This window comes from Lepidochelys kempii, chromosome 27 (genome assembly GCF_965140265.1).
Source record: "Lepidochelys kempii isolate rLepKem1 chromosome 27, rLepKem1.hap2, whole genome shotgun sequence".
Taxonomy (NCBI): Eukaryota; Metazoa; Chordata; order Testudines; family Cheloniidae; genus Lepidochelys; species Lepidochelys kempii.
In genome coordinates this window covers 7,750,228-7,769,151 of record NC_133282.1, presented here as the reverse complement: position 1 = coordinate 7,769,151, position 18,924 = coordinate 7,750,228, and the positions used below count along the sequence as shown (strand labels likewise).

The window sequence follows — 18,924 nt, the reverse complement described above, 5'->3', positions numbered from 1 at the left end:
TTTATACTGGTCCTAGAATCATAGAATATCAGGGTTGGAAGGGACCTCAGGAGGTCATCTAGTCCAACCCCCTGCTCAAAAGCAGGACCCATCCCCAATTAAATCATCCCAGCCAGGGCTTTGTCAAGCCTGACCTTAAAAACTTCTAAGGAAGGAGATTCCACCACCTCCCTAGGCAACGCATTCCAGTGTGCATTCCACCACCCTCCTAGTGAAAAAGTTTTTCCTAATATCCAACCTAAACCTCCCCCACTGCAACTTGAGACCATTACTCCTTGTCCTGTCCTCTTCCACCACTGAGAATAGTCTAGATCCATCCGCTTTGGAACCCCGCTTCAGGTAGTTGAAGACTGCTATCAAATCCCCCCTCACTCTTCTTTTCTGCAGACTAAACAATCCCAGTTCCCTCAGCCTCTCCTCATAAGTCATGTGTTCCAGTCCCCTAATCATTTTTGTTGCCCTTCGCTGGACTCTCTCCAATTTATCCACATCCTTCTTGTAGTGTGGGGCCCAAAACTGGACACAGTACTCCAGATGAGGCCTCACCAATGTTGAATAGAGGGGGACGATCACGTCCCTCGATCTGCTCGCTATGCCCCTACTTATACATCCCAAAATGCCATTGGCCTTCTTGGCAACAAGGGCACACTGCTGACTCATATCCAGCTTCTCGTCCACTGTCACCCCTAGGTCCTTTTTCGCAGAACTGCTGCCTAGCCATTTGGTCCCTAGTCTGTAGCTGTGCATTGGGTTCTTCCGTCCTAAGTGCAGGACCCTGCACTTATCCTTATTGAACCTCATCAGATTTCTTTTGGCCCAATCCTCCAATTTGTCTAGGTCCCTCTGTATCCTATCCCTGCCCTCCAGCGTATCTACCACTCCTTCCAGTTTAGTATCATCCGCAAATTTGCTGAGAGTGCAATCCACACCATCCTCCAGATCATTTATGAAGATATTGAACAAAACCGGCCCCAGGACCGACCCCTGGGGCACTCCACTTGACACCGGCTGTCCTAGCTCAACAGCGCCCCCTATCCTAATTGTGGCCAAATGAGTAACATTTTCAGGATCAGGCTCTGGATTCTAATTCACAATAAGGCCCCTTTAAACTACCCAGGCCATATAAATGAGAACCAGGCCCATTCTTTATGTGGCCCTTATTAAGTGACTCCATAGTTAGGGCTACATTCTAAAATAGGCTTGAAAGTGGACATAGGTCCCTGGTTTTCTCTAAAAGTAGGTAGCTAATCGGTGGAAATTTCACACTGGGTTAGTTTTTATACCTTTTGAATTTTCTGCATAGTTTTGGTTTGGTTTCTCATCAGAAAGTTTTAATAGGAATTTGCGCTTTAGTTTAAATGTTTTCTTGGCCATTCTACTTTTCACTGTTGACTTTTATCTTGTTTAAAAAAAAATTCCGTTATCTATCTCTGCTATACCTGTCAAGGAACTGGATCCTGGATAGATCTGGTGCATTTGGTGGTGTTTAAAAAAGTTTTTTAGCACTACATGACAGCCTTCTATTACTGCCTATAACTTAACCCTTTACCAAGCTACCCCCTCCCCAAACAACTAACCACTACACCAAACATAAAATCCTAGAAGATTAGGGTTGGAAGGGACCTCAGGAGCTCGTCTAGTCCAATCCTCTGCTCAAAGCAGGACCAGCCTCAACTAAATCATCCCAGCCAGGGCTTTGTCAAGCCAGGCCTTAAAAACCATCCACAACTATTGGTTTTGTGGGGGAAATAATCTGGTTAAGGGGTACATGGAGAAGGGCAAAAGGGGGGGCGCACCTTTTTGTTGTGTTTGTACAGAACCTAGCACAGTGGGATCCTGGTCCATAAGTGGGACTCCTTAACATACCACCATAGAAATAAATAATACTAATGCGGCATGGCCTGTGGGGTGTAACAGGTGTAACAATGGTAAGGTGTATGCTTGTGGGTGGAAGAAGACAGTAAGATAACTAGTTATGTCTTTGCTTTTCTGGGTTCATGTCAGGCTTGCTGGGTGCAGCAACCCTAACTGCTTCATGACAAAGTTGTTCGTGTATTACTTATGCCCTCATTGAGCCAATGGCAAAACTTTCACTGACTCCCACAGAGAGCAGGGTCTAGCCACCCATTACAACTGCGTCAAATCGTAACAGGTGCACAATGAAAATACAATGAGGTAACCTGTCATTAGGGAGCGCGGAATACTGGAGTTGTGATCCACCCTTCATTTCCGAGAGCAGATTTTTGGCTCGGAGCCTCAGAGATATTTATGCTTTGAACTTCCATTGAAATGACTGGACATTAGGAGCCAAAATGCCTTTGGGGATCTGGGCCTTTTCCCTTTGAATCTATTCTAAAGCCACCAGAAGTGAATGGGAGTATTCCCGATCAACTGGAAAGTCTGCAAAGGCTCCCAGATCACATCAGTGTGCTGTGGCTCAGGCTCTTCATGTCCGAGTGACAACTGGTTTGGCACTGTTGTAGTACCGGTTTGTTAGCCAGTGAAATGGTATATTCTGTGTGCACCTTCAAGATCCAATCCTGCAAACACAAATCCACTGTACTTATGTGAGCCATCCCATCAAAGATAATGGAGGCATCTTAAGGGAGTAAAGTGGAGTATGTGTGTAAATGTTTGCAGGAACACAGCCATAGTTTTCATGGTACCTAATGGGAGATGAGAATATCCCCAGGACTACACACGATAGCTGGTCTATCGCATCTAAAAAGCACTCTCAAAAGGATCTAGATATAAGGCGGTAATGGCTCCATCTATTGGGTAAAAATATGCAAAATAAAACAAAACTCATAAGAACAATGAATTTAGACTAAAGTGTCACACTGGGTCGAAGGCAGATAGTGCAGTCCATTGTTTGATATTATACATGTCTATTATTTATTCCTCATTTAAATCATAAATAAAAATGAAGGCAGTTCAGACAAATTCACGTGCCAAAGGTGGCTGCATTTCAGAAGAGTAGGTGAAACAATCCCTGTGAACTCATCGTAGGTGTTATACAAATATTATTAATCAACATGTAGTTGTATAATATGTATAGCCAAGTGACTGCCTACACTTGTGGTTCATTATTAAAAGTGTCCAAGGAACCAAATAGACCACACATTTGACTGAGTTTGGCTAAAGACAAAACAGCACAATACAAAATGAAGACATACATACCTTCCAGGAAGCAATTCTTATCTCGCAGCATGTCTACCTCAAACAGGTTTGCTTCAAAAATACAACCCTAGAACTCTCTCTATTTAGCTTATGGCTGTTTACAAGTTAAAAAGCACCTTGCCTTTTTACCTAAGAGCCAACCCTCCAGTTCCTTAACTTGCTGTTTTGTACCTTTCATTATCGCTATTTTGGATCCCACATTCCAAACCAGCCATGTAGAGGGACATCCCAACTTGTGCTAGGACACACTATTCATGTCTCTTAGCTTTGAGAGGCTTCCTATTATTTTTAATGACAAAGCTGACTTCAGCTTTGCAAAATGTTGTGGGAAACTTGGCATGGGTGAACAGAACTGTGGGATGAGTTAACGTAACTTCCCGACATTTAAATATACAATGTATACTATAATACTACCATGCATATAGTTATTAAAGTGTTGTAACAACCTGTATCCTCCAGAGCTTTGGGCAAGGAACTACCTTCTGCGTGTAAGTCCTGACTGGGGCCTCTAGGTCAGAGGTGGGCAAAGTAGGGCCCGCGGGACCGTTCTGCCCAGCCCCTGAGCTCCTGACCCGGGAAGCTCCTCCCCAGTCCCTCCCCGGCCCCTGCAGCCACACTGTTGCGAGGGCAGCGGGGCTGCAAGCTCCTGCAGCTCCGAGCAGCAGGGTAAGGGGGCAGAGGTGGCATGCACCCATGTGGCGGGGAAGGGGGTCCCAGGGGCAGTCAGGGGATAGGGAGTGGTTAGGGGCGGGGTGTCCGGGGGGCAGTCACGGGACAGGGGGCCATTGGATGGGGCGGAGGTTCTGGGGTGGTTGGGGATGGGGGCATTGGATAGGGTGTGGGAGTCCCAGGGGTCCTGCCAGGGAGTGGGGGTGTGGATAGCGGTCGGGGCAGTCAGGGGACAGGGAGTGGGAAGGGTGAACAGGGCGCAGGCACAGCCTCCTGGTTGGGGGGCACAGCCTTCCCTACCCGGCCCTCCATACAGTTTATGGATGTTTATGATGTGGCCCTTGGGCCAAAAAGTTTGCCCACCCCAGTCTAGGTGCTCTCATGATATCAACTTTACTATTATTATTAATGTGTGTCACTCCATTTTTAAACTTTGCAGTATTGTGGCTGTTTGTAATGGATATTAGCCTTTCATCTCTCAGTTTAAATAGAAATATACAAAAGATTTTTTTTAAAACCCATAACATTGTAATTGGCATCTAAAGCCCTCCCTTTATTAGTTTCTGCTTGTGAATATAATGATACCCCCCACCCCTTGGCTGTTGAAGGAAAGAACACAGTCTGGCTTAAAGTAGGCAACATGATTGCCAGAGCTATCAAAAATGCAACAAAGCAGAGAGGGGGAGCCTAGCCTGTTTGTTCTGATGTGCAAATGAAACTTCCAAACCAGAAAGAAAATTCGGGGGGGTGGGGGGGGGGGAGACAGAGTTGTAATTGTAAATGACACTAGGCAGGGGCCTGAGCTAATTGAAGAGGGCTGAGTTATATGTTGTTGTCTTCTCCTTTCTAGGAATCAACCAGGGAAATGGAGAGAGATGGGGAGGATAGGTGGGACTGCCCGTTGAGGGGGAGTGAGGCCAGGGACACCGCCCCTCTATAGTGCTCATGAAGAGCCCCCCCCAAAACAAACAATTAACCCTTGGTTATAGCCCCCCGGCAAACCCGCCTAATCTAACCCTTGTGTGCAATCGTTGTGACACTCCTTCGATCCCCCCAAAGCAACCCATGAATCCAGAAGACAAAATACATCGGTGCCCTCGCCCTCCCCACAGACTGTTGCTCCTCAGGCGAGGGGTTCGCCTTCCCAAATGGCTGGAGGGTGGGCAGGGTTAATACGCATCCGGAGGCAAACCAGCCCCCACTCACTCCCCTCCTCGCTGGGGCCGGGCGCGTCATGCCCTGGTTCTCAGTAGCAGGCTGCGCTCAAGGAGCCCCCGCTGCCTCTCCAGGGCGCACCGCGGTCAGGGGTGCCAAGGAGGGGTCCAGGCTCGCTCCTCTTCCCACCTCGGGGACTGCTGAAGCTCCCGGACACCCAGATCTGCTCAGACCCGGCGCGGGGAGGGGAACTTGCTGCTTCCACCTCCCCCAGCCCGGGATCGGAGGCTGCCGTTCGCTGCGGGAATCGTGAGCCTCGGGGAGCCGGAGGAGGGAGCTTGTGCCCGGCGGCCTGAATCCCGCCGCCCGGCCCCAGGCTGGGGATTTGAACCGCAGAAAGGCTCGCCCCCCTCCTGCCACCGTCGCTGCGGCGTCTCCTCCTCCTCTTCAGCCGCGCTGCTGGAAGAAGGAAGCTGCATCCCGAGCCGGAACCAGGCAGAAGCGGGGAGCGATTCCAGAGCGTCTCGGCCAGCACAGAGAGGAAACCCCAGCTGAGCCCCGGCGCTGACCGCGGGAGGGCACCGGCCCCCGCCCACCCTTCCCCAGGCATGGCCTCATGAGCGACCCCCGGCGCAGGCGGAGCCTGGAGAGCGCGGGACGGGCGCAAGCTGCCAGCCGCACTTAGAGACGAGGAGTCTCCCGCGGGGAGCGCAGCGGGCGCCGACACCGGGCTCGCCGGGGCAGCAGCAGCTCGCCAGCCCCGGGGGGCGGCTCGGGGGTGGAGGAAGGGCGTTAGCGCAGTGGGAGCCCGGAGAAGACGGTGCCCGGCGCAGGTGCCCGCAGAGCGAGTGTCCAAGCCCCTGCGCCCCGGCAGGGAGAGGGGGCTCAGCGGGGCCCCTGGAGAGGGGCGCCCGCAGAAGAGGCTCTAGGGGGGGTCGGGGCCTGAGGCAGAGGGTGCCCGGGCGGGGGCTTGTCCGCCCCAGGTAGCTCCCAGGGGTCGGAGGCGGCGCCGGGCATGCTGCGCTGCCGAAGCTCCTGCCCGGCTGAGAGTTCCCCTCTGCCGGCGCCGACAGCTCCCCATGGCGGCTGCCCCAGCCGCTCGGGGCCGCTGCTGGCCGAGGCCTGACTGAATGCTGGGGCCCCGGCTGCGCGGCCGCGATCGCCCTGCGGCAGCGGAGGGGAGCGCCCATGGCTCGGGGCCGCCGGGCGCGCCGGGCCCAGCTGCTGCGCCCCCGGCTGCACGGGCTGCGGCAGATGTGCTCCCGGCGGGCGGCGCTGCAGCGGCGGGCGCTCTGGGTGCTGGCCTTCTGCACCTCGCTGGGCTTGCTGCTTTCCTGGTCCTCCAGCCGCCTGCTGCACTGGCTCGCCTTCCCCTCGCACACCCAGGTGCGCACCGAGTGGAGCCGCCAGCTGCCCTTCCCCGCCGTCACCCTCTGCAACAACAACCCGCTGCGCTTCCCCCGCCTCTCCAAGGGAGACCTCTACTACGCCGGCCACTGGTTGGGGCTGCTGCTGCCCAACCGCACCGCCCGCCCGCTGCTCACCGAGCTGCTCCGCGGCGACGAGGCGCGTCTGCAGTGGTTCGCCAAGCTCGCCGACTTCCGCCTCTTCCTGCCGCCCCGACACTACGAGGGCATCAGCGCCGACTTTATGGACCGCCTGGGCCACCAGCTGGAGGACATGCTGCTTTCCTGCAAGTACCGTGGCGAGTTGTGCGGGCCCCAGAACTTCTCTGCGGTGAGTGGGCCCGGGACAGCCAGGGCAGGCTCTCCCCTCCTTTAGAGCTTGAGCTCTCCCCCCCCCCATCTCAACTCTCTCCTCCAAATCAGGACCTCACTGTCCTCTTCCCACCCCTTTCCTCCAGCGCACACACCCTCTCCTGTCTCCAAGTCAGCTCCGCTCTCCCCAGTAGTTGTTACCTTCCTGAGGGACCAGCCCACAGCCCAGCGTGGCCCAGGATCCCTTTTCTTTCCCCCTGCTTCCCATGAGTCTTACCCAGCCTGACGCTCTGGGGCTGTAAGTTCCACCCATTGACTAGCAAAACTCCAACTGGGAGTTGTGCGGATAAGCTGAAGGCAGAATAAAGGCCCTGTTTTAGCACTTGATTCCCCATTGCCAAAGCCAGCTAGTATTTGATTTCTTCCTCCCCAAGCAGCCGGGCTGTGACCTAGTTCCTTCCCCCAGCCTCAAGCAAAGGGAAAATCCTGGCAACAAACACTCTTTGACTTCAGTGGGGCCAGAATTTCACCCATTGTGGATTTCTCCCTCCCTTGTTCCTAGAAGAGAAAGACAATTGTTCCCACCTGCACTCTCTTTTTGGGGGAATGTCAGAGGGCTAGCTTGGAACAGGTTGCCTTTTGAAAACTATCATGATCCAGACCATATCAGTCAAACATCCAAAGCCTACTAGATTGTTTTCAAAGTTCAAGTATGTGACATGGTGGTTTTATTTATTTATTTATTTATTTATTTGAGGGAGGGAGAGGTTGGAGCCAAAATCCCACAATTCTAGCTGAGGGATTGCCACCTCCCAATAGGATTTTGCAGATGTTAATAGGGACATGCTGGCTGCCAGCTTTGTTATATAAAGCAATCATGTATTGGTGATCAGAACTGAAATGCATCAATATTCAGCTCATTCTGGGTTTTTACTGTGAGTTTGCCAAGTGATCTGGGCCTGGAATAGACAAGGAACTAACTCAGGATTAGAGGGGCACAGGCGGGCTGGAACAGTTTGTATAGTGGGGGCGTTGAGAACAATTGAACCGAATTGTAAACCCAGTATATGATGGAAACCACTTCAAGCCAGGGGTGTGGCAGCCCCCCTAGTTCCAGCACCTATAGAGGGACATATGGGTGTAATTATTTTGACAAAGAGGAAGCAACACTGTGAAATGACATTGGTCTAGAAAGCTCTGGGCAGAATTATACTGTGAGAGGGGTTGTGTGAGAGTTTGAAATGCACGGCTGACCTGCAGTGCAAGACACCTGGATTCAGGTCCCAGTTCAGCCCTGGATGGGTTAAATGTGAGCGCACTGTCCTTGGAAGTGCAGATAAAACAGAAACATAGACCAGTTTTGTTTTAAGATGGCATATTGGGCAAGTAAAAACACACACACAAGGTCATAGAACAAAACAGTCCCTCCCGCCTTTTCTAGGTTGCGGTTCACTCTGCCCAAGTCCTATTGGCTGCTTCACAATGTTTCTAAACTTGTTAGTAATCGCTACAATCATTAATCACTATGTTAACAATCCTGAGGAGATCAGGTTTATAGACCCTCCCCTCTTACCCTTTGGCCCTGAGTTTCTGTAACCATCCTGTGCCCATGGAATCCCCACTACTCCACTCCCAGGTGGCTGCCTACAAAATGTGCTGTGTGCACTTAAGGACAAAGCACTCCTGTCTCCACAGTTCTCATTTCCCCTTCCTCCCACGACTTGACTACAGAGCCTCATATAGGGTAGCCCCAAATAAAAGAGCACTGTTTCCCAACAGAGCAGTCTTCCTTGTATGAGGGCTTCTGCTTTAAAAACAACCACTCAAGTCCTCCCACGCTGACAACCCCCTCCAGTGCTTCCTGTGACTTTATTCCTCAGAGGGGCTAGGACTCCCAGCATACCCCGAGTCTCCATAACTCTCCAGCCCCAACGGGGGAAGCAAAATCTCCCCACGTAAGCGCTGTGTCTACTCAGCTTCCTCACATGTGAAAGAACATTGGTGAAGAGAGATTGTGTTAGCAGCTCATCGGTTGTGCTAACTTGAGCTGTAGCTTACCTCCTTGATGGGCCAGGCAACTCATGTTAAAAGCTCCGCTGCACTTGAGTCCAGGGCTTTTGTGTGTGGACAGGAGTCAAGTTAGGGGCAACACGCAAGTGAACCCTGCAGTGAAGAATAAGCTTAGGAGCCAATTCTGCTTTCCTTATTCACCATGAGGAGAACATTACTGTGCAAGCCATCCCTTTGATTTCTCTGGGATTATTTGTGGAATAAGGTGCTGCTCTTGGGGAGAAAGCTAATTGAACGTGCCTTCATCAATAGCAGCTATCATTTGACTTTTTTGAATGCCCCTTTCCTACTCCACTGACTGGAATACTCTGCTGTTCCAGTCCTATCGTGATGTCAAGGAGAGAAGGATGCAGGTTGTGATTTAAATGCCATGTGTGCTGAGAGTCTTTAGGGAGATCTATTTGTTACTTCTAGCTGCTGCTGCTGCTACACACTGGAGACTAATTCAGTTCCCTAGCCTGTAAGCCTCGTTTGAGATGCATACCTAAAATCAAAAGGAACAGTGTTCTCAAACTTGTCATGTGAGGCTGGCTGGCTGCTAAACTGTAAAGATAGGGGAGAGAAAGGAAGACACCCTATGGGTCTCTTTTGATCAGCCCAGTACCGTTGAGCTAGCATGTGCTATTGTATCTATGGGCAGAAGTGGCAGAGTTTTGTCTTACTAATAAAGGTGCCTTTGCTAACAAGGGGAGAGGTCTGGTCTTTGCTGGCAATTGTTTAGGACATAGATAAACACACACCTATAGGGCAGTAGAGGGATACATATGAGTGATAAGCAAGGAGCAGTGAGGAGGAAGCAAATGGGAATTCAACCTGCATTTTGAAAAGAGCCACTCTCCCTTTTATAGCCTACATATTTTTTCTTCATTTACGAGTGCAGTAGACCTGATTGTAGGTTTTAATGAACTCTTATTAAAGTCTTAGAGAGCAAGGAAGAGATGATTTGTAGGCACTGTTATCCTGAGAAACACAAAGCCTCAAGCACTGTTTCTCCTTGATATCATGGGAAGATTCCAGGGAGAGCAGTGTAGGAATCAAATGCAGACTTCTGTTTGATGCTACAGCTAACCACCCAGCTACCAAAGACTGCAGCAGCTGTTTCTTACTCCCAAAGAAGACTAATGAACATGTTTTTCCCCATCCTTCCTGCTTATATTGGCAAGGCAGAGAATTCAAAATCCACCTCTTGAGGGTAGGAGCAGAGAAATGAGCTGTGCATCAGCACTTGGATGTAGCTGCAATGTTGCGGCTAGGCAGGCCAATCAAGCTAAAGTGCTGAGTCCTGAGCTGACTTGTTGATGCTTGACTGTGAGTTATCGTTAACACACAGGAAGAGAATTCACGACTCTATGGTTTGAGACGTTCTGGGGATTCCAGATTCTATTCTCAGATACCACCTAAGCAGCTTGCATTCATAGAATCATTGATTCCAGTGTGAGCTGGGGGTGGGCTGGGCAGGCAGAACTTGTTCTCATGTTCAAAATTAAAGTGCTTTGAGGTGAATCTGTGTGTCATGCAAAGCATCTGCTTCTTCTGCAGTTAGAAAAAGTGATTGCATGAATAAGCAATCAAAAGAGTGTTGCTGGAGCTATGCACAACTATGTGAAATAAAGCAGGTAAAGCAGCTGAACATATATTGGATGTATACACGTAAGCATGGTATTTTGCAGTTCAGATACTTACTTGGATGCCTAAGGAAAAAAAACATGAGTGCTCCTGTTTACCATATCCCAAAATGCAAGAGGGAGGAGACATTTGAAATTATATACAACAAATTCAAAATAGATATGGGGTTGGGATTTTTTTTAGTATTTTTTCTGCATTGCACAACTAATTTGTGGAACTCACTGCTGCAGGATGTAGAGGGAGATAGTGTGGTTTAATGAAAACATGATTACATATATATGTGAATAGCAAATATACGCAAGAGTATAAAAGAAGAGAAAAAATTATCAGTGTGTTTGAATGGGTGTTAAGAAAAGGCAGAATCTGGCCTGGCTTCCCCAGTTATGGTATCAAGAATAAAAATGGAACTGGGTTACGTTCTACAAATGGTTCTGCTCAAGGCTGTAAGGAGCCCAATTGACTTCCATGGCTGTGTCTGGGCATATCCATTTGCAGGATCTGGGTCTTAGAAGCTGTTGAGTCTTATGCTTTTTAGCCCTTATTCAGGACAGCATCATTATTCAGGACAGCACTTTAAGCACACGCTTAAATGGTGTCCTAAGTTGGGGACTTTAGGACATAAGTTGATCACTCAGCTGAAGTCATGCAGGAAGTCTCTCCAGTATAATACAATGGAAAAGCTGGACTAAGGTATCGTAGATAAGCTTGAAGGGGTTAGATTTTTGTTGGTAAATATCAATTTCACCACCCACGCACAAGTCGATGAAAAGATATTTCCATCCACGATCATAGAAATTTCCAGACAGGCAAAGTAAGAAAAATGCTGCTTGAGAATTTGATGTTTGATTTCAGGATACTTATTTTGATATATGACTCTGACAGTTTGTGTTGAACAGTTATAAAGCTTTCACATTTTGAATCTCACCATCTACAGTCATTAAATAATTGTGACCCCCTTCATAATTTTACTGCAATGGGACTTTTTAAATTGATAAAAATAGAAAGAAAAAAACAAAACATAAAACCTATAATAGAGAAAACCTGTGGAATTAGAGATGAGTCTGCTGATCTTTGATACCTGGAAAGGGATCAGGGAGGAATTTCCCCAAGTCAGATTGTCAGTGACTTTGGGTTTTTTTTCACCTTCCTCCACAGCATGTGGGTACAGGTCACTTGCCATGATTATCTGGGTATATCTCACTTCATCATTTCCCTGTCCTTGGGCACTGATGCACTTCCGTCCCTCCTGTTCTCTGCCTATAGCACGGAAGAGTCAATTCTGCTGTGGTTTGTAAAACTTTGGTCTCATTTCTGTTGTTGGATTCAGTGTGTGGGTGCTGGTGGCCTGTGAGGTACAGGAGGTCAGATGAGATGATCTGCTGGCCCCTTGTTGCCTTGAATTCTGTGCCTGTGACTCTACTGGAATAAATTATTATACAATCAATGTGTAAGCACCTAAAGGTTAAAAAGGTGATAAAGAATAGCCAGCCTGGGTTGGTCAAGGGAAAATCATGCCAAACCATCATAATTTCCTTCTTTGGCAGGGTTCATGGTTCTGTGGGAGCAGCAGATGTGATCAATCTTGATTTTTTTTATTTATTTTTTTAATAAGGCTTTGGGGAGAGTCCCAGATGACACAATGATTTAGTTGGGGATTGGACCTACGTTGAGCAGGGGGTTGGGCTAGATGACCTCCTGAGGTCACTTCCAACCCTGATATTCTATGATTCTATGACATTTTTATAAGCAAACTAGGGAAATGTGGTCTACATTAGTGTAAGGTGGGTGTACTCAGAGTAGTTATCAATGGTTTGTGTTAGAGTGGCAAGGTGGATCTAGTGGGATCCCACAGGGGTCAATCCTGGATCTGGTACTATTAAATATTCTCATTAATGACTTGGATAATGGAATGGAGAGTATACTTATAAAACTGTGGATGACACCTAGCTGGGAGGGTTGCAAGCACTCTGGAGGACAGCATTCAAAACGATCTTGACAAATTGGAAAATTGGTCTGAGATCAACAAGATGAAATTAATTGAAGACAAGTGCAAATAACTGTGTTTAGGAAGGAAAAATCAAATGCACAGCTTCAACATGAGGACTGACTAGCTAGGCGGTAGTACTGATGGAAGGGATCTGGGGATTATAGTGGATCACAAATTGAATGAGAGTCAACAGTGTGATACAGTTGCACAAAAGGCTAATATCATTTTGAGGTGTATTAACACAAGTGTTGTCTGTAAGAGACATGAGGTAATTGTCCTGCTCCACTCGGCACTGGTGAAGGCCTCAGCTGGAGCACAGTGTCCAGATCTGGGTAGCACACTTTAGGAAAGAGGTGGATAAACTGTAGAGAGTCCAGAGGACAGTAACAAAAATGGTTTAGAAAACCTGCCCTATGAGGAAAAGTGTAAAAAAAATGGGGGCACTTTTAGTCTTGAGATAAGAAGACTAAACGGGGATCTGATAAGTCTTCCAATAGATTCAGGGGCTTTTATAAAGAGGATGTTGATCAGTTGTTCTCCATGTCCACTAAAGGTAGAATAAGAAGTAATGGGCTTACCCTGGAGCAAGGGAGATTTAGGTGAGATATTAGGAAAAACTTTCTAACTATAAAGACAGTTAAGCTCTGGAACAGGCTTCCAAGGGAGGTTGTGGAATCCCTATTATTGGAGGTTTTTAAGAACAGACTGGACAAACCCTGTCAGGGCTGGTGTAGGTTTATTTGGTCCTGCCTCAGTGCAGGGGACTGGACTTGAAGACTTCTCAAGGTTCCTTTCCAGCCCCACATTCCTATGAATCTATGAATTTCATATAACCATAACAATGTAAATCAATAAACATATATGTTTTAAAAATAAACATTGATATGATCTGTTAAAAGTATTAAAAAAAAACAACCCCAAAACAAAACATTCTGCCAATCTTAATTATAGGTGGTATTCACGTTGCTGTGAAGCAAATGGACATATCTAGATACTTGGACTATACTGACCATTGTTTTTGTTCTGTCAATTCTATGTTCTATATCACTTGATTTATTTCCTAAAGCTCCTTTTTCATTTGAAGAATATTTATTGTAGTTCTCCCATCCCATGTGTATTGATTTTTTATGAGAAAGCTGCTAATATACCCCATATGTTGAAACTTAGGAGGAGAGCTAATTACATCATCTTGATCTAAGATCCCCCCAAATAAAGGTAGTCATCTTACTTGTGACACTGACTAGAAAATCGTAACTAGCAAGACATACATTATAGGGGAGGTATACAAATTGCGTCGAGAGATGAGAGGTTTCATTGTGTTTCCTTATTACACTTCTGTGAAACAAACCATATTGAGAGCTGTGATTTACTGGGTTGCTTCATTGGCTCTAGAGTCAATAGATATCCATGTTCACAATTCATTTTAGAACCATCTTCATCTACTCTCTGAATAGGGACATTATGGAATAATAACTGGATAGAGACTTCTGTGCTAATTTGCTGCAGGATAATGTATGATGTACACATGGTTCATTTGCTAGAAGTGCTGTAAAAACCCGCCTTGTTCTTGTATGCCTGCAAAGTTGGGGGTTTTTCTGGATAAGCTACCCTTGCCAGGTACCTGGCTGGCATGCATCAAACTAAATAGCAGAGACACCAACATTGGATTCATATTCTGTTTAGTTCTGACTGCGGAGCTATACAGTATGCTTGAAGCATGGGTTGGCATAAAATTGAAGTATCTGTAAGAACCTTGTTTGTAACTGGAAATATTTAGCACTGCCATAGCAAATTTTTGCATAGTATTTTGCCAGTGTTTTTTTTCTTACTTGCTATGCTACAAATATACTATTTTACCCAATTGCTAACAAACAGCCCTCCCTTTTTATAACAAAATTCATATATATATATATATATATATATATATATATATATATATATATATATATTTAGCACTCGGGTTTTAAACATAACTCAGAATCTGGCTTGCTTTCACCATTAGTTCTGGAAGAGAAGTGCATTGCATTTAATTACTGTGGTGTGGTATGGAAGCTTTAAATATGTTATTGATTTGTACAACTGGCATTAAAAAAACTACAAAATGGAGCCAGTTGGATTTAGTCTCTAATTTGTTCTTAGAACAACACTGTCAAGGCTACATTTTACTTTCCAGGCTGCAATGGTATTGATTATGATGCTGACTTTTTTATTACAGTAGTACCTGTGATACTGTAGGATCAGTGCACCACTGTGCTAGGTGCTGTACAGATATAGCAGGAGAGAGTTCATGCCATGAAGAACTAAAAAATTAATTAGACGAGACAGATAAAGGGTTAAGGGGGAAGGGATAGAACATATAAGCAGAGCTATGGTCGACAAATGTCATATTAATGATATCACAGTTCAAGAGTTAACTGCAACTTTTACCCCTTGGTCACCACCTTAAGGACGACCGCTTAGGTCTCCGACTTCTAGCCATCACCTTTTTCTGGGGGGATCCCACAAATCTATCTCTGCAGACAGGATCCTGTACTTTAGGCTGCAGACACATGCAGTTCACTGTGTTTATCTCAGCAGGTCGGGGTTTAGTCCTGTTGTCCTGGGAGCAATGACGGGGTAAACTCATGATCAGCCAGTCTTCACAAAGCAAAGTACTGTTTATTCAGAACAAAAGCTTCGTGGAGAAAACAGATCTTAAAAACAGCTTCTATGCTGGTCTTGTGTTCCAGGTGTCACTCATCTTCCACTTCCCTGATAGGATTAAAGTACTTCAGGGCCCTCTCACAGGGCCTGTCTCTGGTCACCATCTCATGTCCATGTAGGTCAGAGCAGTTATTTTTTCCAGTCTCATGTCCTTTATATTCGTAGGTTTCTTGAACCAAGTCAAACCAGCCTATTCTATTTCCCCAGGGTGTGAAACTTCAAAAGAACTTGTCACATGCGTTGTTCTCAGTATTGGGGATTTGAATTAATTACTCCCTCAGCTTTGACATTTTGTAGTCCACCTGTTGAATGCAATCACTAGAAGTCCTTGAAGATACATTTAACACTGATATTATAGTCTTTGACTATTCCGTGTTTCCAAAGCATCCATCATAAGGGCCATGATTTTTGGTGGGTTTGATTTTTGGGTGGGGTTTGGTTGGGAGGATCGAACAGGGGCACCAAAGGAAGGAGTGGGGATACTGAAGGGAAGGGTAATGGATGATAAGAGAAAGGGGAAGGAGGAGAGATGGAGGGGGGTTGGGGGGGAGGAGGCTGCAGAGATTGGGAGGGAGTTGAAGTAATCAGCACAGGGGACAGAATGTCCCAAAGTTGAGTAAGATGAGCAGGACTTGGCTCAATAATTGTAAAATTACGTCCTCTGATCTGTGCTACAGGCCCCCCACTTTCATCACTATTGATGGAACCGCAGAGTTGAAATTAGCCTCCTTCCATAAGTGCCGTTCGTTATCAGTACGACCGTTTGCCAAAACCATGCTCCTTTCCCGTATTTCGGTAAGAGGGATTGACATTTGCTTTTAGAGTAGGCTCGCTGTTCCTATACAGCCATGTCTGTCAAGAGGATTTGGGCTAGAACTGGTTGAAATTTGGAATTGCCATCACACAGGGAATTCTGAGGTTTTGAAATTCGATTTTGTCCCACATTGGGTTGAAAAGTCTACCAGAGTTTTTGATTAAATGAAATATTCTGAAAATATTTTGTTTTGACTTTATCATTTGACTTTTGTGTTATACATAAATTATATTATAAATATTGAAATGCTTTGATTTTATTGAATCAGCATTTTCTGATGGAAAACTGTTCTGTCAAATTTTTTGACCAGCATTAATTTAGGCCTGTTTTGAATACTTACATTACTTTTCATGCAGTATAAAGAGAGATCCTGCCCCAGTCTAGGGCAGCAATACATGACTCTGATGAAACTGCGCCTGCAATACTGTGTTTAATTCTGGGCATCTCAATGGTAGAAATGTTTTGACAAATTGAGAGAACAACACAGCAAAAAGATCTGGTGGCTGTAGGTTTTGATTTGTGAAGAAAGATTAAAGGAATGACATATGCATAACTTGCCTGCACCGAAGGTGGATGTGATAACTAGCTATGAAGTGTTTAGGGTGATAGAATAGGATGAAATTGAACAAATATGCTAAATGTCAAGGGAAAATTCCCATCAACAAGGTCTAATAGATTTTTTTCCTAACAGAATCTCCTTTTTTTTTTTGGTGGAGGGCCACTCACCTGAGACCCAGCACTCCAGAACACAGTGTAGGAAACAATCCTCTACTGCCCAGGGGAATAAGCAAGGTGACCTAATAGAAATTAGAGACGGGAAAGGCTTGTATTGTTAGTTGAAGAATTTCACCGCCTTTTAAGGATCTGCTGTAAAATTGACCCCTGGACTGTGTCTCACTGAGGACATTCGCAGAAGTGAATGCTGACAGAGCAATACATTGAGTTTGCTAGGGCCACAATTAAATTTGTCAAGCTCACTGAGAGACTGAAACGTAAGAACTTCCAAGTGGATTTCTCTGCTCTGTTAATTATAAGATTAATTTTATCTTTCATCTCTGAAAGATACAATCTCTCACCCTTAGCCTCCAGCTTGTTTAACATTGCAAGAACACATTGTAGAGATTGTTTGTTTATGAAGACTGACGGTCTTTCTGTAACCCAGCACAGTGAACAGCATGGCTGCCTTTCCTTCAGGCTTTGAACAGAAAGCGACGGGATCTGAGAGTGAATTCAGGACCCAGCGTTCTTAGCAAAAGGCTAGCTGAAAATCTGTGCTGTCTCTCGGAGCCCTCAGCGTTCAAGGCTGCTCTGGGGCCCGGTACCGCATCGGGGCTTTTTATGGGCTACTCCAGTCTAGGGCAGCCCAAATTCCTTGCTCCTGGCATGCACCTTGCAGCAGGGCTCGTGGGGAAACATTGGCTTCTTGCGGCCCAATGCAGTGCATGCACTGGCTGAATTCTCCCATGACCCTTTGCAGGCTGTTTACAGACCCTGTAGACCAGGCCGAAACAGGGCAAGATCTCTTGGCTGTAAGTGTCAGGCCCATGTCTTTTCCTCCTATGGTAGCCTGAGGGGGGTCTTCTCTCCAGCAGGAAAGAATCTTCACATCTGGTTTAGGAAGGGCACAGACAGGCCCGATGAAACTTCCAGTGACCCAACAAAATTTGTCCCTCAGATAGCAGAGCATGCATCCTCATGAAGGGCAACGAAAATGATTAGGGGACTGGAACACATGACTTATGAGGAGAGGCTGAGGGAGCTGGGATTGTTTAGCCTGCAGAAGAGAAGAATGAGGGGGGATTTGATAGCTGCTTTCAACTACCTGAAAGGGGGTTCCAAAGAGGATGGCTCTAGACTGTTCTCAATGGTAGCAGATGACAGAACGAGGAGTAATGGTCTCAAGTTGCAGTGGGGGAGGTTTAGATTGGATATTAGGAAAAACTTTTTCACTAAGAGGGTGGTGAAACACTGGAATGAGTTACCTAGGGAGGTGGTAGAATCTCCTTCCTTAGAGGTTTTTAAGGTCAGGCTTGACAAAGCCCTGGCTGGGATGATTTAACTGGGAATTGGTCCTGCTTTGAGCAGGGGGTTGGTCTCGATGACCTTCTGGGGTCCCTTCCAACCCTGATATTCTATGATTCTATGATTCTATGACATTGGCTATACCTTCCAGCTGACTACCTGGTGTATCTTGGCTCTAGGGAGTCGTGAGGGTTATAAGCATGGGCCGATAGTCACCAAAATGAATTCTCTTATGTTTCTCTTTAGAGGAAAATGCCTGTGTAGGCTTTTGGGTGTGAATTGGCATGAGACATACCAAGCTGCTCCGAATGCCCCATGGAGAGGGCTTGGGGGATGGGAATGAGAACCCCACTTCAGTGCCTTTAACTGAAAAAGGATGGGGAGAGAAGGGGCGATGCTGAGCACAGATGAAAGCTAGTGGTGGGGGGCAGGAGGAAGGTGAGGCCGCATCACCATTCCTTGGGCATCACCCATGGCTAGCACCTTCCAGTGGGGAACTGAATGCTTGGCTGAGGCCCTGACATGCAGGAGCCATTGTAAAGAACCCTATGCCATAGAGCAGTCAGGACAAGTTTGACGGGTTAGAGACCTTATTTACAGGATGTTACATTTATCTCTGAGTAGTGTCTTGGGTACTCGGAGTAATCGGCTCTGGATGAGCTCTTTGACCCTTAAATTCAGTTGCATGTTGCTTCTTGATTTAGTTGGGGTTGGTCCTGCTTTGAGCAGAGGGTTGGACTTGATGACCTCCTGAGGTCTCTTCCAACCCTCATCTTCTATGATTCTTTGGCATGCAGTGCTGTTCAGCATTACTAAGAGAGCCAGTGTTGGTTTAGGTTGCATGAACATTGTGCTGTTCATAAACAAACTAGGGAAATGCAACCTAGATGGAGCTACTATAAGGTGGATGCAAAACTGGTTGGAAAAGCATTCCCAAAGAGTCATTATCAGTGGTTCACAGTCATGCTGGAAGGGCATAA

General features: G+C 46.6%; 1 protein-coding gene across 3 annotated transcripts in view; it reads left to right on the top strand.

The window, feature by feature from the left end:
* ASIC2 (acid sensing ion channel subunit 2) overlaps positions 1-18,924 on the top strand; it is a 1,343,693-nt gene that overhangs the window by 924,972 nt on the left and 399,797 nt on the right. Inside the window, exon 1 of one of the 3 annotated variants that reach the window (XM_073325646.1) lies at positions 4,963-6,741. The exons of the other annotated variants lie outside the window; for them this stretch is intronic. Within the exon in view, the coding sequence (XP_073181747.1) occupies positions 6,193-6,741 (549 nt within the window). The 5' untranslated portion in view covers positions 4,963-6,192. Of the gene's footprint in view, positions 1-4,962; positions 6,742-18,924 lie in introns of those variants that run through there. 3 annotated transcript variants of the gene reach the window in all.